Below are 26,902 nucleotides of genomic sequence, written 5' to 3' on the forward strand. Positions count from 1 at the left end.
TCTGCCTAGATGCGTTACGTTGTTTACGCATTGTTTACGCCGCTGGTGCATCACAAAAGTGACGCAACGGCGGCGTAAAACTGTCGCAAGGGGCTTGTAAATCTGCCCCTTTGTTTCTTCTGAAACTGCAGCTTGTCGCTAGATATCTCTTGGGGGTTTGCAGAGGAGGCTTTTTGGGCAACCCAGGGTCCTTTGTAAAGTAAACCGTTTGCATGTTGCATGGTATTTCGAATCACAAATGTGAATATCACAGGCAGAGCTCAGAAATAAAAAAAAATGCGGTTTGAGGCGCTATAAAAAATAAAGTTATTTATAGCAAAGGAGACGACCACTTTAAAGCACAGAGATTTTGTATTGTGTTGTCAGTCTGACCTCCAAATCCATTTTACAACAAATCTTGACATTTCTTAAAACAGACACCATATAAAAATCTCTCGTAAACTCACACCAAGATCAGATAGCCCACACGCAAATGTCTGTTAAAAATACAGTGACTGCTACAAAATTCCTATTAAAAAGGCAATTAAAAACAGAACCTTTCTGGGAAACTTTATTTCAGCCTGGCGCCTGCCACGTTTCAGTACTAGTCGTTTCACCCACATACAGTTTCAAATCTGCCAACACACACATTTTTTAGTGTGTGTAGCACAATATCAACTCTGCTCAGATGGTCTCCTGGTATCACTCGGTGGGAGATACCATGCTCTGGAAAGCCCAGTGTAATGTGGGGTTCCAACTCTCATTTGGAGTCTGGGAACCTCTGATGTTGATGGGGAGTAAAAGACACACAAACGATGGACCAAATGCGGAACACACATTCTGCCCCAGAATAGAGATCTGGGTTAAATCCATTGTTCTTTTGCTTACAATGCCACCCCAGTTTAGACCCAGCCATATGCAAATCAGGCTTGACCCTGCTCCTGATGGGAACAGTCCAGCCCAAACTGCCAACCAAGGTGCTCCCTGGACCAGAAAGAAGCATCCTGGGACCGGTTTCGGAGTATCGCCCCTCATCAGCCAGACTACCTTGAATCCGAGTGCACGGTGGGGTGTAGGCAGGGCCGGTTTTATGGCAGTGCACTGGTGCGATTGAACTGGGAGCTGACCTGGAGGGGGTCACGTACATCAGGGGGAGCAACTCACAATTGAAAAGTGCCTGCTGCAGAGATCCTTGTGGGTCTAGCTTCCATGCAGCAAAAAAACTTAAAGGGCAAGATAACTCTTGCGATTAATGTTCCCTCTAGAGCAGTGGTCTTCAATCTGTGGGGCGCGACCCCCAGGGGGGTCGTGGAGTCCTGGGAAGGGGGTCGCAGATTCTGCAGAGTGCATTTCCTGGCATTGGGCTGAGGGTGCTCACGGCGGAGGCCTAATTCACACCGAGGTGTGAAAAACATCAACGCCTCATTAACAAGTAAAAGGTCTTCTAAAGACCTGTCAAGTACTCAGGTGTGACTGTGTGTGTGTCCCTGAAGCTGTTACAGCTGGGCTCACATACACGAGCTGGGGGGAGCTGGTGGGGGGCTGGGGGAGTGGCTGTAGTGTAGCCCTTTGAGTTCAATGGATGTTGCGCCCCTGGAGCTGTGGGTTCCGTGACACGTCCCCCGCCCCCAGCAGGGAGGCACAGGGATGCCCTCCCATGAGTGGGAAAGAAGGAAGAGCAGAGAGATACTGACCCCCCCCCCCCCCATGAGAGAGGCACAGAAAAGGTGGGTGGATGAATGATGGGTGGGTGGATGGATGATGGGTGGGTGGATGGATGTATGGTTGAAAGGGTGGATGGATGTATGGATGGGAGGATGAAAGGGTTGATGGATGAAGGATGGATGTATGGATGGGAGGATGAAAGGGTGGATGGATGTATGAATGGATAAAAGGTTGCATGGATGAATGATGGATGGATGTGTGAAAAGGTGGGTGGATGAATGATGGGTGTATGGAAGGAAGGGCGGATGGGTGAAGGATGAAAGGGTGGATGGATGAAGGATGGATGTATGGATGGAAGGATGAAAGGGTGGATGGATGGATGTGTGAAAGTGTGGGTGGATGAATAATGGAGGGATGCGATGAGGTCTAACAGGCGCATTTATGGTTGTCAAAAGTTGATGATGAGGATTACCAGTTTCTAGAAACTTTTGTCGGAAGGGGGTCCTTACGCCTAAAAAGGTTTTACAAGGGGGTCTTGGCATCAAAAAGTTTGAAGACCTCTGCTCTAGAGAGAGGGATCAGAGTTTTGTCTATGGCAGTTTTAACTCCCCATAAAGTAGCATAGAGGGCAAATATGCCTCTGGCATACAAGAATATTGTATGCAGCTAGATGAGTGGATCAGTAAAGCCAGCCTTTACCACAGCTTTAAAACAAATTAAACGTATATGGGATAGGGGCTATAGAGAGATGAGGGGCAGTTTTGCCAGAGAGCAGTAAGGGATTCCTAGAAGGAGGTCATTTGGGAGGGCGGGGGGTGGGGGGGGGGTTTAGGGGAATGTCACAACAGGTGCCACTGGCGCTAAAGCTTGCCCTACGGGTATGGGTTGGCAAACGCCCCGGGACAATAGGAGAAGCCGCAAAAGCTATTGTTTGTGGGTTGGGCAGGAGTCAGTTCCAAGCACAGAACTTCTCCCCTATCAATGACTCTGCCCTTATGCCTCATCAAAAGCAATGGGATTAAAACCGTGAACCCTATACAGACTCCGCCCCTTAAAGCCCCCACCTCCTCTCACAAGGTAAAATGTATCTGACAATTGGAAGGCTTGCAATTTATATTTTTGAGCAAAGTGTGATTGTTTGCTTACAGACAACACAGGGGTGCAATATGTCTTTAGAAACTGTAGCGCCCTGTGGAGACTCCACGCGCATCAACCGTCTTCGTTATCAAGTCGGAGCTGGGTCTGTAAGTGTTTAACTGGATGCTGTGAGAGATAAATCAAGTGTCCTCTAGCACAACCGTGTGATTCCCATTGAAAACCAATCTCTTCCAATTCCCTAACTTATGAACTGCATTAGAAAGCCTGTGGGAAGGATGTTGAAGTCAGATGGCTCTATCAAGAGTGAAGCGTAGACGCTTCTCTGTGGAGAACATAACAACTACAGCACAGTCCAGCTGGCATAGAAAAGCAATATAGTCTGTTTTTTAAAATTAAATAACAATAATTTATTCTGTGTATATGAACAATTATAAATCACATCAACAAGTTTGAAATCAGGTGATAAGGTTAAGCACATATTTCAATAAAGGTAAATATTTCTGACCAAAAAACAATTATAACGTAACAAGACAAAGAGAAAAAAACACAAATACACAATGTTATTAAAAATTCTAAAAAATGTCAGTAAATAATGTCAGCGGTTTTGATAACAATTGTACAGCAGGTGCCATAGATTGCAATTGGAGACTGCTTTTCAATTTCACAAAATTATGAATATGTAAAGTATATCGCTGGGCGTTGAATATGTAATAATTACTTTTGTTGTATTCAGGTGGCTAAGGCATCAGCCTTGGCACCTGTGCGCCAACAGAAGATGTGAACAAAGCAAATTTAATGGAAATCTGAGATCTGTCTGCAATTTATCTGTCTCTTGAAGAAATGATTAAAGTGTACACGTATGAATGGACTTATCATACAGATATGGACTGGTGAGTATTGTTTTACACAGAATATGATCAAGTTAATGATTCATGGTTTTTAATTACTTTTTAGTTTAGGGCAAATGGTACTTACTGAGTTATGGTGAAGTTGGATATTTCGTTACATGTTTGAAAATGCCACTTTTAGAAGGTTGGTATTTTCCTGCCTTAGCCATTTAGTGCCTGTAGCCAGAACTGAGGTCTCACAACTTGATGCACCTGACATTTGAGCTTTGTGTATTCCTCCTAGACAGCCACACACAAGAGAGAGCTTAAATGTGGCTGGATGAACCATCATTGGCAGGATGGGAGGGAGGAGCTGGGCAAAACCCCACTTAGACTTGAACAGGCTGTGTCTTGCCTCCACACAAAGGGCTGTATACCCCCTGTAGATATTCTGGAGCCAGGACAGGGGAGCGGGATGCCTGAGGACTTCAAAGGGAATTTCTAGATGCTACTCCCCCACTTCAAAGACACAACTGGATATAAATATTGGACCTCAGACACTAACTCTCCAGTACACTTCTGGATCTGTGGACACTGCCAGGAAGAAGGACTGCTGTGCTTCTCAAAGGACTTCTTCTCTGCTGGACTGCTGCTCTTCAGGAACTGTTACCCTGCTGTGCTGACTTGCTGCCTGGTGGACCCTTGCCTGGGGAGGTAGAACGGGAACTGCAACTTCATCTTCAACACAGGACACCAGAGTGTCTCCAATGGTTATTCTGCTGGTCTGTGCTTCATGGACATAAAAGGCTCCTGAACATCCTGCACAAGCCCCTGGACCCAGCTTCAGGAAGTTCCTGACCCCTAGGTGATGCCCCTGGATCTTTGGAGTGGTTCATCGGCACTGAATTCAAGCTTTTGGACCTATTGACACCAAACCCTCTTCACTCGCACAAAGATTCAGTACAAAGCTTCGTCAGACTCTCTGCACTCCAGCATAAACAGCTCATAGTGACTGTCAGAGCAAAGCACCAGCAATGCCCGCCCACAACACCGACCAGGTCTTCCTGCTATGCTTACAATCTCCTGCGATGCTGTCGCTGGTCCTCGGGGGCCTCTCCAACACGAACGGGACTCTTGGCACAAATTTGATAAAGTAAACGTCAGCAGGCCTACCCTAGCAAATGTATTCGATCTGAAATCCATTACTGTCAGCCTGATAGTGGGACTTTGACCCGGTCCAGCGCAACCAGATATTCCCTCTTGGTGCTTCATGCTTTTAGATGTTATTTTACACTAACATCTTTTAAAATTCTAGTTTTCAGGAGAGAGGGGCTATTTTGAGGCCTCAGGGCAGGGGACGGGATCGGGGGATTATACTTACCAGAAAGTCTTAACCATGCATATGTCTTTGCCATACATGCCTTAACAACACATATTTCGTTGTAAAGGCATGAGTGGTAAAGGCATATGTGTGGTTAAGACTTGTATGGTTAAGACCGCTTGGAACCAGCATGCGTGGTAATTGCATGTGTGATTTCATCACACAAAGTAATTATGAAGCTTACCTGATAGACCCGTTATTTGTGAACGCCACTCAGACAGATTTCTCATGGTTGCAGTGGGCCTTGCAAAATCATTCTGCATAAGAATTATATCCATTTTACCCTAACTACTGATTTGTCTCCTCTGAATGCCATGTGAACTATGTATTTATAGTTCTATAGGTGACATAATTTGAGAACATGCTCTACTTGATTTACTCTTGATTGAATGTCACAATGTCCTGGGCAACATATTGCCCTGCAAAATGTCTGCACCCGTCATTTTGACGTCCAATATAATGTAACTGCAAGTATGTCTGGGGAAGTATAGGCTTACTATTCTTAACTCCATATCTACTTACATGATGATATAGAGGTAGTCTAAATCATGAATGTGATTTTTAGGTCGATATTTAAATGATGATATTCTAACCCACATCTTACATTGTAACTAAAGCTTATAACAAAATGCACTGAGCAGCTATGTCACATTTAAAAAAAACGGATGTATGATGTTACAACGCATACTTTTACAACGCATTTTTTACAGCGCAACATCCATTACAACGCATACCATTACAACGCATACCATTACAACGAATACTTTGAAACTACCATTACAACGCATTGCACTACAACGCATAATACATTTACAACGCAAACTATTAGAACGCAGAACATTACATTGCCTATAAGGTAAGTATTGGATAGTGTAGGGGTAAAAATTACTATTATAACTCCAGGGGGTGCAACAGTAGGGTAAGTATTGGATAGTGTAGGGGTTAAAATTACTATTCTAACTCCAGGGTGGTGCAACAGTAGGGTAAGTGTTGGATAGTGTAGTGGTAAACATTACTATTCTAACTCCAGGGGGTGCAACAGTAGGGTAAGTGTTGGATAGTGTAAGGGTACAATGTATGGTAATGCTATGCGTTGTAAAGATATGCGTTGTAATGACTGCGTTGTAATGGCATGCGTTGTAGTGGTGTGCGTTGTAGTGTCATGCGTTGTAATGGTTGCATTGTAAATGCGTGCGTTGTAATGGATGTTGCGTTGAAAAAGTTTCGTTGTAATGGTAGTGCGTTGTAAAAGTTGCGTTGTATAGGTTGTTTCCCTTAAAAAACTGAGCACCTTGCTTGACAAACTCATGATATGCGTTTGAAACATTAATCTCATGGAGGTGCATTCTTGCTCCCCTGAAACGTTTAAAGCAGTGGTATTTTTTTAATTTGGAAACCATAGATAAAAAATGGTACTTACTTGGAACCCTGTTAATGGCTCTTAGGGGCCTGAGTACTCGGACAGTACGGATTGCAGACAGGCTCACATTGTGCCCATCTAGCGAATATTCCATCATCCTGTGGAAAGAGAGCAAAGAGGCATAGCATCAACATAAGGAGGGGAATTGTTTAGCTTATGCATCTGTCTGAATTTAAGGGGAATGTTAGTGAAGTTGGTAATGTTTTGTGATGTATGCAATTATTATCGCAGCTTAGCCTACTGCTGATTGCTATATATTGGTTGTTAAAGGCCCTGAACCCGAGTTGTAGGCCGGAAGATCAGATAAGGGCCTAAATCAAGAGAGAGGGAATTTAACAACTGGTATAGTTCAAGGTAGAAGGGCTATGTGAAATTGCAACCACTGAATGTAGAATGTTCTAATTTCAAAGGTGAGAAACAGATATCAAATGTTGAAAAGACCTGTTCCATACATTTCAGCCTGGAGTGCCCTCCTTGTTTTCAATGGAACTCTCAACATGTCAATGTTCTAATTAATTAATTTAGTTCATATGCAGTGAGGTGATTATTCTTGACAAGTATTCTCTCGTGCATTCATCCATATGGTCTAAAATTCAGTTATATTGAATATTTTTATTTGAACTCAGATCAAACACGAGTCTGTAGGTCCATGTATAAAAAAAGTAGTAAATATGTACTCTTAGATTTATATCTACCCGCGGGAGTAGATTGCATTTTTTTGGTATTCCCCAACAGTACGCCTGTGACAGGTGCAGGTTAATAGTATAATCCTTGGAATGTTGGGAATGGCAAGTGAGAATTCCCGCAGGCTCCTATTTCCCCTATATGGAGTTCTCCAGAGTGGAGAACCCCACAGAGGAGAAATGGACCCCCCCCCCTTGCAAATGAACAAAATGTACACTTTTTATTTCTATGCGTAGAAAACATATTTCCCCAAGGAGGAAGCCCTCTCCTGTATGCTCATGAAATATGGGGTGATCCTTTTCCCACACTCCCTTGAAAGGGGTGCTACACCTGCCCTAGATGGAATACATCTCCAACTATTTCCAAGATGGTAAGGGATTGAAATGCTTGTGAACATCCATGATTGTGGGTGTTTCTGAACGTCCAAGGCAAACCACGCCCTGGAACACCCTTTTCCGACCACTTGAGTGGCATTATACATGTGGTAGAGATATCTGCACTAATAAAACCATTTAAACCTGCCAGGAATCCATTGTGGATTCACCGCAGGCATGAAAAAGTAAAGCAGTCGTAAACGTACATTTTTGACCGGATTTACCTTTGTGAGTCGTGCTCCATGCTTTCCTATGACAATATTGGGCAATGCAAACTAACTAAAGGGGTTCTATAAAATTATCTTTGGGCTGTCATCAGCCAATTAGGCTTCCAACTCAGTGATTCATCTTCTACCATTGTCTCTCTCTTATGCATTGAAGGAAAGGCTTAGGCAGGGAGAATGAACCTTGTAGCTCTGCAAATTTAATTAATGGAAGTAATTGTGGACTGTAGTTTATTATGCTGAAGGTGGGGCTATCCGCAGAATCGGAGCCCAGTTCCCAGAGCGGGAATGCTTCGGCTTGGGTGATATTTTCCCTTGGAACTTCTATCTTTCTCAGCCCTATCGCTCGGGGGTGCGGTAACCACCTAACTCCCTGAAATGATGGTCACTGTCTACGGTCAGGAACTTTACACCTGCGAAGCATTTATTGAAGGTGTGTTCGGGCCTGATTTGAGTTTGGAGGATGGGTTACTCTGCCAAAAACATGAAGGATATCCCGTCCGCCATATTACAAATTCCGTAGGATATGAAGGAATTTTAAAATGGCGGACGCGATATCCATCAAGGTTGTGAAAAACTAATTCCTGAGTCTAATTAACTCAATGGAATGCAGAACAAAAGACCACAACACCCAGAAGGCATTTGTCTATCACACAAAAGTCCAGGTAAGGAAACAGTGTCTGTAATGATGTGCAGGATCAGTGTCACTGAGATAGTGAGCATAGAATAACATTTGAAGCAAATTCTTTCTAAGGCCTGTTTCTCAAATGCAGGATTGTGTGAAACGCTGTCATCTGATCATTCTAAAATGAATTAAAGATGTGCAAGAGTGTCTGTCTGTGGTGTCATGAATTATAAAAATGATTTTTAGCAGCATGACCTGGAATGCTCTCTGGAAACATGCAACTTTAATCTGTTAGTTGTTCATCCGAAATGAGGCCTTTCTGGAATGATGTGCAAAGTGTGTCCTGCTGTGTTCAAATAGATGTTGCTGTCCTTTTCTCTAGCCAAATCCCCTGCATTTTTTCTTCTTCCACAGTGGTGGGAACATACTTCCAACCCTAGGGGAGAGGTGTGGTGCAGCGTCCAGAGCGGCTGACTCCAGAGCATGGGATTCGTTTTCAATCGCCGGTCGCAGCTCAGCATCTTCTGACCCTGGGCAATAGCTCACTTAATCTCCCCAACAGCCCCAGCACTTGGGCCCATAAAGCGGTGATAAGTCGCTCTTTCAAAATATGGGATTTAGATTCATGACAAAACCCTACAGTCAGAAAACCTATTAATAAAGGTCATTAAGCTTTGCATGGAAGCACATTTCATTGGCTACAGAGTTTTCTAAAAGTATCACTAATAGAACAACATCTTTGGGAGTGTTGTCAATAATTATGTTTGCCTACAATGTAACTTATAGATTTGAAACAGTTCTCCTTAAATGGCTGGTAATGCACAGTAACTCGAGTCACCATGTTTTGCCTAATTTAATTATTGCATTCAAAAATAAGGCAAGAGATATATATATGTTTGTGCTGAATTTCATGTCTATAATAACAATAGATCAAAAAATATCACTTCTTGCTGGAGTTACCAGAAGCCCAAAAATCATAGGACCAAAAGGTCTAATTTACTTCCAAGATGTCCTATGCTATCTGCCATTCTCAGTTATTACTGCAATTCGTTAAGGACAGCATTGTGTTTACAAGCTCAAGCAGTGTCCCCTGGCCTATAGAGGAATATGAAACCCTATAAGGAGAGTATGAGAGGTATTAACTCAAGTCAGTCCTCCAAAAGCTAATCAACACGATAAAGGAATTTGAGGATGTTGGGAGCCAACTAAGTCCTATTTGGATCATCAAAGATTTTTGAGAGGTCGTCTCACCCTCAACTTATCGAGGCAAGCTTCATCATTTGACAACTTCTCACATCGGGGTAGGAATGATGCCATCCAGAGGAACTCACAGAATAAAGAATACTTGGAGTATATTTCTAGGTATATTTTATTCATTTTTGCCCCCCCAAAAAGCTGGACCGAGTGTATTGTCCTGAGCACAGATTTGTAAGAAATCCCAGGGTTAAATTAGCTTCTCTGGGTTGAGTCCGCTGGTGTGGCATCGTTTCTACCACGGCGTGAGAGGTTGTCAAATGATTAAGCATGCCTCGATAAGTTGAGGGTGAGACGACCTCTCAAACATCTTTTGACGACCCACAGCCCCGGGAAGCCAAAAAATCAAAATAGGACTTAGTTGTCTCTCAACATCCTCAAATCCCTTTATCATGTTCTGTAGAGGAATCTGGCAATGTCTGAAGAGCTAGTCTGAAAGGTCAGTGTTTGGACCTGTTTTGGGTGTTTGTGGGCCTGTTTTATGGTTTTGAGGACTGGGTTTATTGTTTATTTTCCTGACATTACCACAAACATTGCATGCAAAAAGCACCAATGCATAAGGTCCTCCATAATTGCAAAACACCTATTAAGCGTGTCTTTACAACTTCAAAACGAATCCACTTTGCAAATGTAGGCCACTTTTTTATCTATCTGATTTGCTAAAGGGGCCAATTTTATTTTGGTGCCCGGGGCTATCTTCTGTCCTAGTCTGACCCTTGGATCAAGTACGAACATCTGAGACACTTGTATACATACATATATGTATATCAGTGCACTCTGGTTTAGCAACTACCAGGGCTGTATTACAATAAGTGACCCGGGGAGCAACGGACGTTTGCGCCCCCTTTGTGCGCCCCCGGGGCACTTTGGTATTATAGAAAGTGGAGCAAATGCTGTACGTCTCCTTCTATAATACTGATAGCGCTGGTGCTACCTTCAGAGAGTGTTCCCTCATTTGCATAGGGGTGTGTCCTATGCAAATGAGGGGATTCCTTTGACTCTGCGTCTGCGCCATATTAAAGACGCAGAGTCAAAGAAGCCCTCAGGAGGCGCACTGACAGTGCAACTTTTGGCCCAAAAAACATGATTCCGCCAAATTATGCCTACTTCCTACATTTTCAACTTGAACATTTAGGTATGTTTTTTTAATATTGAGTCAGAAGAGCCAAAAAAAACCTGGGCAGCTTTCCAGATTATTTTCCTTTGTCGCACTGCTTGGGGATAGCATAACGTTTAGTCATTGTTCAGCCACCTCCAACTTCCTGTGAACTTGTATGTTCTCACTATTTTCCCAAACATGAGCTTTCACATTATATTTTGTAGAAATATGAGTGCAATAATTAACATTGTTCTATCAAACTTGGAGGGTATTGTAAGGGTTTTTGTGCACAAGACAACCAAGATTTACCTAAAAGGCTAAGATAAGTTGCACCAGCAGTAAAGGAGTTGGACCAGCCCCATTAAACATGAAGCTATTGCAGGTGGTGTGACATCCAGCCGGCACTGTCCCCTATGTCGCAATTCCCTCTCCTTTTAATGTGGCGGAGTAATTAGCACATGTCCTACAACCAGTTATCTCTAAATCAAACACCTTGGGGCATATTCACAAGCCTCTATCGCTGACGTCACTTTCAGTGATGTTGTGGTGGCGATAGGGGCCTCGCCTTATTCACAAGGCAGCGTTAAGCCACTTAAGGTGGCGTAACTCTGCCTTATAAATAGGCCCCCTTTCACACTGTATTTAGCGTGAAAGGGACGTGCAGTGGGTGTTGTTGTGGGCGTTACACTGCAATACCTATTGATATTTACGCTGCCCCCTATTCACAAGGGCAGCGTAAATAGGAGCTAATGCCAAACTTAACACCAGGAAAACCCTGGTTTTAAGTTGGCAATACAAGGAAAAATGCTTTATTTCTCCTCGTTTTTGTAAAATGCAAAATGCCATGGTTTGCTTATGTTTATGTACTGGAAGGTGTCCCTTCCTGGACATAAACAAACTTCCCTGCTTGCGCACACCCTTGCACTCTGGTGCAAAGGTGCCTCCGTTGGCGCTAAGTTGTGAAACTTAGCGCCATCGCAGGGGGGAATACCAAGGCTGCACCATGTCCTTGTGAATATGGTGCAGCCTTGTTTTTCCGAAGTGGCGGAGAGAGATGTTAAGCCAAGAAGGCTAATGCTTCTCTCCGCCACTTGTGAATATCCCCCCTAGAATGTAGTGGACTAGTAACATTTTTATTGAACCTAGGGGCATTTTACCAAGTCTGGCGATATTAGATTGTCACCGCTTTAGCGGCCGTTTTCGGCCGCTAAGCGGCGATAATTACATTGCCCTATTAGCAAGCTGTCGCTAACTGATGATAGCGACAGCTTTGAGGCAATAGCGAGCGGTTTGGGGCCCGCTTTGCATGTCAGCGATATTTATCGCTAATGACATGCAAAGTGGGCATACCCAAACTGTTAGCGACTGAAAACAGTTGCTATCATCGCTATCGCCTATTAGCACGGCAGGCGTAGCGATGGAAATATTCGCGCTAAGCGCGAATATCTGCAAAAACTTACGCCTGCTCAGACCAGTTCTTAGCCATTATATCCAATGGGTGTTGGATATAATGGCTAATACCATGTTAGCGATAATGCGTGAATATCGCTGTATTCTCAGCGATATTCACGGATTTCGCCGCTATCGCCAAGAATTTTATCGCTTTTGAGATAAACATTGCTAATAGCACGTTATCTCAGCAATAAAATCCGGCGATGCTTGACGATAGAAAAATTGTTGCTAAGCCTATTTAGCGATAAATATCGCTAGTTGTTGGTAATATGCCCCTTAGTTTTATAAGACGCTGGAGGTGTTTCGGGTAGAAATTTGGACATTTTAACATGTCAGTTTACAAATTTGATCAATATATTTTAGTCAACTGTTTTTTATTGTTTCTGTCTGGACTATATTTTTAGATCCTTGGTTTCACATTGGACTTTTGGAAGGGGCTAACATTAAAAATACAGGAGAGATATTTACTTAAAAAGTTAAATGGTGTAGTCTTTAGGACATCCTGACTAGAAATAGTCATTGACCAGAAGTGAGACATCGGGAAAACCCGTTATCTAGATAGTAATGTTCTGCACACTTTTACTTGAACCTCTTGGTTCTCTTCAGGTCTACTTATAAACAAAAATAATGATAATCCATTCCATGAAATACTCCTTATTTCAAAAATTTCTGTTTATTTCTTCCTTATAATTCATGTGAATCCTTTAGTTTCCAGGACAATTCAAATTAACATCTCCCATTTACCCAATGCATTTCGGGTCTATGGTGACCCTTCTTCGGGGGTCTCTATTGGAGAAATCAAGAAAAATGCAATCAGCCCTTTAACCTATATTAGTGTATACATTGACATTTACATGCATTTATATCCACTCTGTTCTTTAGTGTAAACAAACATCTAAAAGTCATGGCATGTCCTATTATAACGATCCCTGAATAGCCTACCTTGCAATATTCACGCTTTTCACCAAAAAATGTGCGTTTTTAATTTAGCGCTAAAAAATGTGCCAAACAACGAAGCCATACTAAACGCTCCAAGCAAAACTAACTTGACCTAGTTTAACAACCAAATATCTCAGAACTGAAAAAAGTTAAACCTAACAAACATTCTGCTCCTCTACAGTGCTTTACTTACTGAGAAATGAAAACGTCCCTCGTTTACGCGATATCAGCCAATCCGCTACTTCCTGACTTTCAGTGCAAAGCTATTTAAAGCTCCATGCTCTCTAATTGGCTCAGCTTGCGATCATGTGATCGCGACGACGGACTGAAGTGCAGTCCTTGTTTCATTCTTAAAATGAACTTAAATATCAATGAAAAAAGTGTACAAATGTATAAAAAATGCCTCCTAAAAGAGAATCTATAATGCCACAAAAAAAACTGATCCATGGTTAGAATTAATTAATTCCGTGTCATATTAACTGCATACTCTTCGTAATAGAATATACTCAATGTTTGTTGTTCTGAAAGGCTGCCTCATGTGAAACACGATAATAACACATGTTAGTGACAAATAATAAAAAACAATTTCTAAAGAAACATGGTGTCGGCCATTTTAGGTAGGGGAGTTCTCACTGTAAATGTCATGCAAGGAAATAAAGTTAGCTTTCCACAGTCTATTTACAAAAAGCAGGATAATTCTATCCTGTCATTCAGTCCATTCGGTTGTAAGCTGCCCATCTTCTTTATCCAAAAGTATTCAGATCTCAGTCTTAGTTTGTGTGAGTCTTTCTCGGGGTGATGTTTGATAACTTCCAGTATTGTAAAGCGTAGTTGTGCCACATTATGTCCTGCTTCTAACCAGTGTGTTGCCAATGTAGATTTCAAGTTTTTTAAGCGGATGTTACTCTTATGCTCTGTTATTCTTACTTTTATTTTTTTTTCAGTTTGACCTATATACAATTTTCCACATGGACACTTGATTCCATAAATAACGTTCTTTGTGTCACAGGTTCCTGAATGTAACAAGGTCACCTTCTTGCCTGTCATTGGGTGTGTGAACATTTGTCCTATATTCACATTGTTGCAATGGATGCAGTTTTCGCATCTCTGCATGCCTTTGTAGTTGATTTCATTTGGTTTGTTTTTCTTTTTTAACAGTTCTTTCAAGTTCTTAGACCTGTTGTAGGCAAACGTTATCCTATCAGCAAAAAGTGGTTCTAAATCCGGTTCTCTTGCTATAAGTACCCAATGTTTTTTCATGATGTTGGCTATTTTTACTGATTGTAGAGAATGTTTTAGGACACATACTGTCTTTTTTGTTTCCCCTCTCTCTTTCGTGACTAGTAAAGACTCTCTCTTCAGGGGGGCGTGGCTTGGGCGCCGATGGCGATGGTCGCCTGAGAGCTCGGCTCCGGGACTAAGCCCGGGATTATCCTGAAAATCGGAGGCTGCGGGGCACCCCAGACCCCGCATTCTGCTGAGCGTGCCGACGGAAACCTGCCGGGGCCCCTGGTGGAGCTCGGACGAGGATTGCTCCAGAGTTAAACCGAAGTTTGCGGAGTTGCGGCGTGCGACCCAACATGGCGCCCGGACTTCTTTGTCCCCCTGTTCGGAACTATTGAGTTGAAGAGGTGCCGCGGGTGGCGATTGGCGCCCAGCTTCGCCATCCCCGGCTGTTCTGGACATTGGACGTTTACTGGGTTGGACCTCTGCAACGGACTTGCACTCGGTTGGACGGCCGGACGGGTGCCCACGCAGTGTGGGGCACCAGGAGCGGACGCCCTGTGATCCAAGCGGTGGCCCGCCTCGCGACTCCGCAACTAGTTACGTCCTCCTGGGCAGCTCACCTACATGGGAGGCGCGACACTCTGGCGCCTCAGATCATCCGAGGGAGTTGGTGGCCCCCACCCCGGGGGTATAGTGGGTGAACGGGTCTGCCCGACTCGGCGACGGCTGTCTCCGCCCCCTCATCGGTGCCCTCGGACGCCGTGGCGGTGGCGTGAGCCGAAGCGGCGAAGTCTCCACAGGCTCTGGAGAAGGAGGTCGCCCATTCACGAATTGAGGACAAGCACCCGGGAGGGTCGTGGTCGACACCTGCACACGGAGGCGCCTACTCCGGGACCCTCGCGGAGTACCCCTGGAGGCATGGGGAAACCTAGAGGAGCCAAGGGATCCACCCAGACCGCCTCGGACTCTGAAGCCCAGGACAAAGAGGAGCATGGGGACCCAAAAAGTTCTGGTAGTGCGCCGATGCAGCAACAGTTTGATCGTGTCCTAGAGGCGATAGAGACTACGAGATCAGCCCTCCAACAGGACATTGCTCAGGTGGCGACGAGCCTGGGCCTCCTCAGGGCGGACCATGGCAAACTTTCAGACCGGGTCAAGGAGGTGGAGGGCACGGTGAAAACCTTGGAACCGGCGCAGCGAACCCTGGCTGCGACGATGAAGGACGCACTGTCCCGAATTGAGACACTGGAACGGAGGGCGGAGGATGCGGAAGGCCGCAATAGAAGGAACAACATCCGAGTGGTGGGCCTGCCGGAAAAGATCGAGGATGGCGACATGGTGCGATACTTGGAGACCTGGCTCCGAGACACGGTGGTCCCGGAGGGATTGTCCTCCTTCTACACTCTGGAACGGGCCCACAGAGTCCCAGCACGGCCCCCACAGCAGGGGCGCACCCCGAGGCCGGTGGTGGTGCGGTTGCTGCATTTTCGGGACAGGGACTTAATCCTTAATGCCGCCAGGCACAATGGCCCGTTCAAAGTAGCGAACAGTCAGGTGAACATCTTCCCGGACTACACCTACGAGACGCAGCGCAAGCGGTTCTCCTTCCTAGCGGTTAAGCGCGAGCTCAGGAGCGAGGGCATTCAGTATTCACTCCTGTATCCGGCAAGGCTTCGCATCATTGTCGATGACAAAACCCAGTTCTTCGACACCCCGGAGGAGGTCTGTGACTGGCTCGAACTATACAGGACAGGGAAAGATGGCTTTGGCTCCTCGTCCCAACAGGCAGATGAGCCGGAATAAAGGCGGCGATCCAAGAGGGACCGGAATCGCCGCGGCCGCACGGGAGGGCCCTCGACTGCGGAGACATCATCGGAACGGAGGGGAGTGCTGGAAGTACTGTCGGAGTTGTCGGGAGCAAGGGATGCAGCCATCGAGGAGGAAGAAACCCCGGGTGCTGAGGGAGCACCATCGGACTCGGAGGATTCAGTGGCAGATAGCACCCATACACCGGTGATCACGCCGTAATCGGTGGAGGACCTTTTAGATGGACAAAGGTAACGGGGTATGCTGCCTTGTTTTGGGTGGGGGCCCGGCAGGGGGGAGGCGGTTGCCGTCCTTTATTGCTGACAAAGAGGGAGAGGGGATTGGGGGGCCTCTGCTTTTGCCCCGGAAGGTTTCGGCACTGTTTGGGGCTTGTTATAGTCCTGGTGGCCTGGGCGACGAAGGCCCACTGCCTCCGCCCAGCCCGCACCTGGCCCATAAGGCCTTCCTGCGGTGGCGACCGCAGGATAAGTGGGGGTTCTGGGGTTGATGAAGGACGAGGTTTGGATGGGATCTAGATGGTGCAGTTTGGGTCCTGTTCCGGGGTGAGTGGGGGGGAGTTGGGATGGTTTTTTGGTTGTTTGGTTTTGGTTGGGGAAAATGGCCGCCATCAGCGCTGGGAGGATTGATGCCTTCTCTTTGTGGGCAAAAATATTTACAAAAAGGGGTGGTGAGGGACAGAGTCTCTGAATTAAGCAGAAAGCTCTCACCCAGTCAAAAGATCAGGGCTAGATCCAACACCGTTTTTTAGCTCACTGCACCATCCCAGTTTCAGAACCTGACTGTATGCAAATTAGTCTGTTCCTGTCCCAGTGCATGATGGGAACAGGACAAACCAAACTACAGAAGCCAATTCTTACACTGGGAAGGAAACAAGCTCCCGGGGACCGGTTTCTGGCATTACAGCCGTCTTCGGCCCGGTTTGCTTGAATCCTGATGGTGCAATGAGCAAGGGTCTCACATCTGAGAATACCCTTCCACGCTTAGGGTGGACAAAAATATTTACAAAAAGGGGTGGTGAGGGACAGAGTCTCTGAATTAAGCAGAAAGCTCTCACCCAGTCAAAAGATCAGGGCTAGATCCAACACCGTTTTTTAGCTCACTGCACCATCCCAGTTTCAGAACCTGACTGTATGCAAATTAGTCTGTTCCTGTCCCAGTGCATGATGGGAACAGGACAAACCAAACTACAGAAGCCAATTCTTACACTGGGAAGGAAACAAGCTCCCGGGGACCGGTTTCTGGCATTACAGCCGTCTTCGGCCCGGTTTGCTTGAATCCTGATGGTGCAATGAGCAAGGGTCTCACATCTGAGAATACCCTTCCACGCTTAGGGTGGACAAAAATATTTACAAAAAGGGGTGGTGAGGGACAGAGTCTCTGAATTAAGCAGAAAGCTCTCACCCAGTCAAAAGATCAGGGCTAGTTCCAACACCGTTTTTTAGCTCACTGCACCATCCCAGTTTCAGAACCTGACTGTATGCAAATTAGTCTGTTCCTGTCCCAGTGCATGATGGGAACAGGACAAACCAAACTACAGAAGCCAATTCTTACACTGGGAAGGAAACAAGCTCCCGGGGACCGGTTTCTGGCATTACAGCCGTCTTCGGCCCGGTTTGCTTGAATCCTGATGGTGCAATGAGCAAGGGTCTCACATCTGAGAATACCCTTCCACGCTTAGGGTGGACAAAAATATTTACAAAAAGGGGTGGTGAGGGACAGAGTCTCTGAATTAAGCAGAAAGCTCTCACCCAGTCAAAAGATCAGGGCTAGATCCAACACCGTTTTTTAGCTCACTGCACCATCCCAGTTTCAGAACCTGACTGTATGCAAATTAGTCTGTTCCTGTCCCAGTGCATGATGGGAACAGGACAAACCAAACTACAGAAGCCAATTCTTACACTGGGAAGGAAACAAGCTCCCGGGGACCGGTTTCTGGCATTACAGCCGTCTTCGGCCCGGTTTGCTTGAATCCTGATGGTGCAATGAGCAAGGGTCTCACATCTGAGAATACCCTTCCACGCTTAGGGTGGACAAAAATATTTACAAAAAGGGGTGGTGAGGGACAGAGTCTCTGAATTAAGCAGAAAGCTCTCACCCAGTCAAAAGATCAGGGCTAGATCCAACACCGTTTTTTAGCTCACTGCACCATCCCAGTTTCAGAACCTGACTGTATGCAAATTAGTCTGTTCCTGTCCCAGTGCATGATGGGAACAGGACAAACCAAACTACAGAAGCCAATTCTTACACTGGGAAGGAAACAAGCTCCCGGGGACCGGTTTCTGGCATTACAGCCGTCTTCGGCCAGGGACAGACTGATTTGCATATAGCCAGGTTCTGAGCTGGGATGGGGCAGTGAGATAAATAACGGTGATGGATCAAGCCCTGATCTTTGGACTGGGTAAGAGTGGTCTGCTCAATTCAGACACTCTGTTCATCCCCACCCCCTTTTGTAAATCGATTTTGGCCACTATAGGTGTGGCAGGGTATACTCAGACATGAGTCCCTTTCTCACTGCTCCATCAGGATTCAAGCAAGCCGGGCCGAAGAGGCTGAAATGCCAGAAACCGGTCCCCGGTAGCTTGTCTCCTTTCTGGTAAAGAATTGGCTTGGTAGTTTAGTCTGCCCTGTTCCCATGATGCACTGGGCCAGGGACAGACTGATTTGCATATAGCCAGGTTCTGAGCTGGGATGGGGCAGTGAGATAAATAACGGTGATGGATCAAGCCCTGATCTTTGGACTGGGTAAGAGTGGTCTGCTCAATTCAGACACTCTGTTCATCACCACCCCCTTTTGTAAATCGATTTTGGCCACTATAGGTGTGGCAGGGTATACTCAGACATGAGTCCCTTTCTCACTGCTCCATCAGGATTCAAGCAAGCCGGGCCGAAGAAGCTGAAATGCCAGAAACCGGTCCCCGGTAGCTTGTCTCCTTTCTGGTAAAGAATTGGCTTGGTAGTTTAGTCTGCCCTGTTCCCATGATGCACTGGGCCAGGGACAGACTGATTTGCATATAGCCAGGTTCTGAGCTGGGATGGGGCAGTGAGATAAATAACGGTGATGGATCAAGCCCTGATCTTTGGACTGGGTAAGAGTGGTCTGCTCAATTCAGACACTCTGTTCATCACCACCCCCTTTTGTAAATCGATTTTGGCCACTATAGGTGTGGCAGGGTATACTCAGACATGAGTCCCTTTCTCACTGCTCCATCAGGATTCAAGCAAGCCGGGCCGAAGAGGCTGAAATGCCAGAAACCGGTCCCCGGTAGCTTGTCTCCTTTCTGGTAAAGAATTGGCTTGGTAGTTTAGTCTGCCCTGTTCCCATGATGCACTGGGCCAGGGACAGACTGATTTGCATATAGCCAGGTTCTGAGCTGGGATGGGGCAGTGAGATAAATAACGGTGATGGATCAAGCCCTGATCTTTGGACTGGGTAAGAGTGGTCTGCTCAATTCAGACACTCTGTTCATCACCACCCCCTTTTGTAAATCGATTTTGGCCACTATAGGTGTGGCAGGGTATACTCAGACATGAGTCCCTTTCTCACTGCTCCATCAGGATTCAAGCAAGCCGGGCCGAAGAGGCTGAAATGCCAGAAACCGGTCCCCGGTAGCTTGTCTCCTTTCTGGTAAAGAATTGGCTTGGTAGTTTAGTCTGCCCTGTTCCCATGATGCACTGGGCCAGGGACAGACTGATTTGCATATAGCCAGGTTCTGAGCTGGGATGGGGCAGTGAGATAAATAACGGTGATGGATCAAGCCCTGATCTTTGGACTGGGTAAGAGTGGTCTGCTCAATTCAGACACTCTGTTCATCACCACCCCCTTTTGTAAATCAATTCTCTTTGTGGGGACCCGGATGGGGGGACTGTGCAGGAACAATCTGGGACAATGGCTGATGTTTCTAACTTGAAATGTGTCACTTGGAACGTAAGGGGGCTTCACACTATGTCCAGGCGCCACAAGGTCCACGCTTATTTAGTGCGTAGGGGAGTGCAAATGGCGCTGCTGCAGGAAACTCATCTGAACAAGGCGGAAGGGGCGGCGCTTCAGCGTAGATGGCGGGGGCAGGTCTTTTCCACGTCGTACTCTGCTTACGCCAGGGGGGCGCTAATATGGATCAGGGCAGGGGTCCCCTTCCAAGTCACGAGGACAGTGTTGGATCCAGAGGGGCGTTTCGTGGCCATCTCGGGCACTCTAGGGGGGAGGGACCTGAACGTTTGCTGTGTATACGCTCCTAATGTGGACCAGACTGCCTTCCTTTCCAGGTTATCGGGCTCGTTGGCCCACTTTTTCGCCGGGCCCCTCCTGCTGGGGGCAGACTTTAACTCCGTAGTGGATGTGGACATAGACCGCTCGCATCCCCCGCTCCCCGATTCCCCGGTCCGTCGCACGGCTAAGAGTCGTCAGGATTGGCAGACCCGCTGGGGTTTGACGGACATTTGGAGGGCGCATCACCCCGCATCTCGAGATTATTCATATTTCTCGAGCCTCCATGAGTTGCATGTCAGACTTGATAGCTTTCTTGGATCGCCCGATCTGGTTTCGGCAGCGGTCCGGTCGGAGTACTTATCGAGGACCATCTCGGACCATAACCCCCTCCTACTGGACCTTCGCTGGTTTCCTGGGACGCCGGCGGTGCCCACCTGGAAATTGCGACCCGAGATCCTCGAGGACAATGTCTTCAAGGCGGACTTGGGGGAGAGAATATCGGATTATTTCGCGTCCAACGGCGGCTCCGCGAGTACTAGGGCGTTAGAATGGGACGCTTTTAAGGTAGTGGTGAGGGGCTACTGTATCTCTAAGAAGGTGGGCATGAGGCGCGTCATCCTGGCTGAGTTGGACGCGGCGGACCGGGAACTCCGCGAGCTTGAAGTTCGCCGCCCCGGACACCCGGAATTGCAAGCACGAACGGCGGAGGCGAGGGAAAAGGTAGCAGTGGAGGTCGAACGGCTCCGCTGTTTTGATTATAAGGCCTATACGGTCCGGTCTATCGCGGAGGGAGACAGGTCGAGTGCGTTGTTGGCGTGGTTGGCCAACCCTACGCGCCAGTCCCAAACGACGACAAATATGCGTGGGGCAGACGGGACCGAGGTATGCACCCAACCGGAAATTCTTAGTTGCTTCCGGCATTATTATGAATGTTTATACCGCAGTCGCTCCGCATGTGACCCAGACCGGCTTGATACTTACCTTCGTCCACTGGAGCTCCGCACAGTGGAGAAGGACGTGGCGAAAACTCTGGGTTCCGACATTGAATTAGGGGAGATCCGCGGGGCCATTAAACGGATGGCGAGAAACAAGACCCCGGGCCTAGATGGCCTACCAGTGGAGTTTTATGCAGCTTACGCTGACCTTCTAGCCCCTCGGTTACTGGTGGTCTACAGGGAGGCGAAGAGGCTGGGGCGACTCCCGAGCTCGATGTGTGAGGCGTTGGTGGTTCCTCTCCTCAAACCGGGCCGAGACTCATCCGACCCGGGGTCCTACCGTCCCCTATCGATGTTGACAGTGGACTACAAAATACTGAGCAGCATCTTGGCCTCGAGGCTGCTGGGACACATGAGTTCCCTGGTGCATGAGGACCAGGCCGGTTTCATCCCACGGCGGAACACGACTATGAATATTCGTAGGTTGTTCCGCTTGCTAGGGGAACCATTTGTGGATGCCCCGTCCCCGGTAGTCTTGTCGGTGGACCTGGAGAAGGCTTTTGATAGCCTAGAGTGGGACTACCTCTGCACGGTGCTACGGAGATTCGGCCTTGGGGAGGGATTTGTCCGATGGACCGCGGTTCTTTATGTTCTGCTTCGGCCAGGGTCCGAGCGGGCCCATTGATTTCCTCGCGGTATCCGGTGGAACGCGGCACGCGGCAAGGGTGCTCCTCGTCCCCGCTTCTTTTTGCGCTAGCGGTGGAGCCACTGGCGATGCACCTTCGCTCGGGTGCCCACTATACGGGCTTATGGACGTCTGCGGGCCCGCATTATGTCTCGCTATATGCGGACGACCTGTTGCTCTTCCTAGAGGACCCGGTCGACGCTTTACGGGGAGCGGAATTGGCGCTCGCGGAGTTCGGAGAGGTCTCGGGCCTCCGAGTGAATTGGTCTAAGACCTGCCTTTTTCCGGTACGCAGGGGTACCCCCACCCCTGCGCTAAGTAGGGAGATTAGATGGGAGCCCGACTGCCTTAAGTACCTTGGGGTGTTCGTTTATCATGACCAACCCGACCTCCTAGATGGGAACATCGCCCGCTTCATTAGAGCACTCCGAGGTTGCATGGACTTTTGGGCCACGCTGCCGCTCTCAGTGGCGGGACGTATAGCCCTGCTCAAAATGGTGGCGCTGCCCCGGTTATTATATTACTTCCGGACTTTGCCGATCTGGGTCCCACCAGCCACGTTTTGTCGATTACGCTCCATGGTGGTCGGATTCCTCTGGGGAACGGGCCGACGGCGGGTGGCCCTCAATACCTTGATGAGGCCGAAAGACGAAGGGGGGCTCGCTGTGCCGGACTTCGAAAAGTATTATCTGGCGGCGCAGCTCCGGACCTTTACCCAGGAGATCGCCAGGGAATTCCGGGGCCCGGATGACGGAAGAGGGACGGGTATGGCCAGGCATGTTCTCTCCTTTATAGCGCTGCGACAACGTTTGGTCCTGCGGGACTTGTCGATGGAGGAACGGACTGTCCGCCTGTGTTGGAATCGGGCCCACGCCCGAGGCCAACTGAGAACACCATATGCGCCTGAAATACCGTTGGGGATGCTGACGGCCCTCCCCCACGGAGGGGATTGGTCACGTCTGGCGGCCTGGGAGGATTCCGGTTTACAGCTCGTTGGTGATCTGTACGAGGACGGAGCGCTCCTGTCCTTTCAGGGTCTCATTGACCGCTTCGGGATCTCCCGGGGCGACTTTCTGTTGCACTCGGCCATTGTACGAGCGATACAGGCGCACTGGAAGAATGGGCAGGAGGAACCCCACTTATCTCAGGTGTGCCAGTACGTAATGATGTCGGCGGGCACGGTGAAAGCGGTCACTTGCCTCTACGGCAGGTTGATTGCCGAGGGATTGGCTCCCCTCACCACTTTGAGGACCCGCTGGGAGGAGGACATTGGTAGGGAGATCCCGGAGACGACCTGGTCCCAGTTGGTGAGACGAGCCTGGAAGGGCACACGTAGCGCCCGTTTCCAACTGGTCCACTATTATGTTCTCCATAGAGCATACCTGACCCCGATGAAAATCAGGCATTATTTTGCCACGGCGTCGGCGGAATGCCCTAGATGCCCGGCTCAGGAGGCGGACCTCCTACACATGTTATGGGCCTGTCCAGGACTGACGTCCTACTGGCATGAGGTAGCGACGACCCTGGAGGAGGTGACAGGGAGACACTTATCATTGGATGCGGCGGTGGGGCTCCTGCATTGGTTCCCCCATACCCCCAGGAATAAAATTTCTAGTAAATTTATCGACCTGGGGCTCCTCCTTGCTAAACGAGAGGTGACCAGGAACTGGAAGGCACGCGCTGGTCCGACAGGCGGCAGATGGCACAGTGAGCTTTTGAAGTGGGCGGCGGGAGAGAGCGCGCTGAGGTATCAACTGGCTTGGAGGCAGGGTAATGAGAAGGCGCAGGAGGCCGCGTTGGAGTGGGAAATGTTGGTGCAGGCCCTCAGGGATTATTGTGCCCCCAGCGACTCTGAAAGTGAAGAAGTGACTCACCCTGAGTCCCGGTAAATGTTAGTACTGACAGTCCTATTGCCTTCCCCGTGGGTCCGATAGCAGATCCTATGTTGATAGCTCCATGGCGCTGGTGGTGGGGGGGGGAGGGTTTTTCTTAGTTAGTAGACATTTATGGGGGGGGGGGTTATTTTGGGGGTTTTTAGGCTTGTTTGGAAAAGCAGATGACGGACAGTGAATTATCCGGACCAACTCCAGCATTCTACTGACCCCCATTGCATTTCGCCGCCCGACCCCAGGGTCGTGGGCCGGTTGGCTGTGTACGGACTTTCCGGAGGGGGGCCAGAGGGCTTTATTCTGTTAATATTGCTTTTGATACCATGCTGGTCGTTACTGTACTGATTTACTGATTCCTGCAATAAAAATATATTTAAAAAAAAAAAAAAATAAAGACTCTCTCTTCATATTCAAGACTTTGATTTTGGATTCTTCCAATAAAGGTGTGGGATAACCTCGTACTTTTGGATCTGTTTGTCGATGGTGGAGAGCAAATCTTGTGGATCAGATGTGATCCTTTTTTGGCGAATAAATTGAGATGTTGGAAGGTGTTTCTTTAAAGAAAAATGATGGAAGCTTTCATAGTGTAGGCCACTGTTTCTGTCCGTTTCTTTAGTGTGCACACTAGTTCTTATTTTGTTCTGTTCAAGATGAATTTTTACATCTAAAAAAGCCAATTCTTTCTGGTCCATTTGGTAAGTGAATTTGATCCAATCATGAACACTGTTCAATCTCTGGATGTTGTTGGTTAGTTCTTCCTTTTCACCCTTCCATATGAGGAAGATGTCGTCGATGTATCTTTTAAATACCATTAATCCAGTTGTCCAATTTGTGTCTTGGATTATATGATCATGCTCAAATTTAGCCATAAAGGTATTTGCGTAGGACGGTGCCCCCGCAAAACCCATAGAGGTCCCACTGCACTGTTCATAAAAGTCGCCTTCCCAGTTAAAGTAACTGTGTAGTAGAGCAAACTGTAATAATTCAAGCATCAGAGTTTTTTCTCCTCCACGCACTTCATTGTTGAGTAAACACCATTCCATGGCTTCAATTCCTTCCCTGTGCGGCATTGAAGTGTACAGCGCTGTCACGTCTATAGAACATAACCATATTTCTTCATCAGTTGGAATGTTTATTGTGGATAACATGTTAAGAAATGCGGTAGTGTCCTTTATGTGTGTGCTCCATTTTTGAACTAAAGGCTGTAGGAACCAGTCCAGGTATTGGCCCAGTGGTTCTGATAACGATCCACAAGCTGAAACTATGGGTCTGAAAGGAGGTCTCTTGGGGTCCTTGTGTATCTTCGGGAGCATGTAAAATTGAGGTCTCCTGGGGTGTTTAATCTGCAAAAATTGGTATGTTTTCAAAGTAATCCACTTCATCTCTAGGGCTTTGTCTAGGATTGTCTTGAGTGTCATTCCAAAAGTCTCAGTCGGATCTTGTTCCAACTTATGGTAAATATTTTCATCTTGAAGATGGGCCTGTACACTCTCTTTGTAGTAGGTAGTGTTCATTACCACTATCGCTCCCCCTTTGTCCGCCTTCATTATAGTGATGTCATTGGCGTCTCTCAAAGTTTGTAAGACTTGCCATTCTTTTCTAGAAAAGTTACTGGTAGTACCACCAGAGTAGTTGATTTTTTGGATTTCAGATGTTATAATCCGTTCGTATGCATCAATGGTTTTATGTGAGGTGGGGGCACAGAATGTGCTTTTAGGTTTAAATTCCTTTAACTCCGTGTCTGGTCTTTCACTCGGTGGTAGACTGTTAAAGAAGTTCTTCAATCTCAGATTCCTTAGGAATTTGTAAATTGATATCTCCGTCTCTTGGGCATTCGATTTATATCTTGGAACAAACGTGAGACCTTTGTTCAATACTTTTGTTTGGGCTTCTGTTAGTTGTTTATCTGATATGTTGATGACTAAGTCGGTTTCGTTTTTTTTTATCTCAATTCTCTCTCTGCTACTGTTTCTTTCACTTGTGTCTTTTCTTTTTCCTTTCCCCCTCCTTGTTTTGAGGGCTCTGTTGTTGTTATGCTTGTTGAAGGGGCATTGTTTGCTGCCGGGCTGATGTCTAAAAAAGGAGCTTTATTTTGTTGATCTTTACGTCTGTCTTTAGATATGGGTCTCCTGTTTTGTGCTGTGTCAGAATCAGATACCACACTTTCTTGTGATGAACTAACGTTGGTTTGCGGTTGTTGCCACTTCCTCTGATTATAAACCTCTGCCCAACTGTATACTTCTTCAAGTTTATAATCTATTGTATCTCTTTGGTATTTTTTAACCTTCCTCTCTTCGATCTCTTTAGCATATCTTTCTAGCTTTTTGTTAACCTCTTCCAGTGTAGCATCAAGATCTTCAAATTGGTTCAATTCTGTTTTTACTTTAGCCAGTTCCTCTTCGATTATTCTTAGTTCTTTTGCCAACTCTTCCACAATCAGCAAAATGAGATCCAAACTACATTTGTTCAAAATTTGATACCATTTTGTTAGGAAAGCCTTGTTATTCCTGCATAACATAGGTTTAAGTGCTATTCTTAAACCCCTGGGGATTCGTTGGTTCCTGTGGTAGTATATTAAAGTTGTCGCGTGCAGTCTTTGATTTATTTCACGTTTGCTTACATTTTCAAGTTGTTTTAGCAATTGTATAACTGTACTTGGTTGTGGGCTGAAGGCTCTGGTTTCCTTGATCAGACTATAAATTCCTTCTGCTTCTTCTGCAGTGTATACTAGGGTTTCAGCCTTATTCGTTGTGATCTGTGCTATCTCTTCTAAATTCATCTCTGCGGTGCTTGGATGGAGGGTAGACTATAGCTGTGAATAAATTTTGATAGGGTCCGTCCAGCACTCTGGTTTTTATGGTTATTTTCTTTTCAATTTAATCCTTTCGTTGTTGTGCAACATTACCTAGTGTTTTAGTCTGAAAACACTTTGTAAATGTATGACCAGAAGTGAGACATCGGGAAAACCCGTTATCTAGATGGTAATGTTCTGCACACTTTTACTTGAACCTCTTGGTTCTTTAGAAATTGTTTTTTATTATTTGTCACTAACATGTGTTATTATCGTGTTTCACATGAGGCAGCCTTTCAGAACAACAAACATTGAGTATA

At 46.8% G+C, this 26,902-nt stretch overlaps 1 protein-coding gene across 1 annotated transcript in view; it reads right to left on the reverse strand.

Moving 5' to 3' along the window:
* The window catches only part of CACNA1H (calcium voltage-gated channel subunit alpha1 H), a 1,502,131-nt gene that overhangs the window by 869,341 nt on the left and 605,888 nt on the right, over nucleotides 1-26,902 (reverse strand). Inside the window, exon 5 of the mRNA XM_086940723.1 lies at nucleotides 6,371-6,468. Coding sequence (XP_086796849.1) covers nucleotides 6,371-6,468 — 98 coding nt within the window. The remainder of the gene's footprint in view (nucleotides 1-6,370; nucleotides 6,469-26,902) is intronic.

Source organism: Lissotriton vulgaris, chromosome 10 (assembly GCF_964263255.1).
Source record: "Lissotriton vulgaris chromosome 10, aLisVul1.2, whole genome shotgun sequence".
NCBI classification, from domain to species: Eukaryota; Metazoa; Chordata; class Amphibia; order Caudata; family Salamandridae; genus Lissotriton; species Lissotriton vulgaris.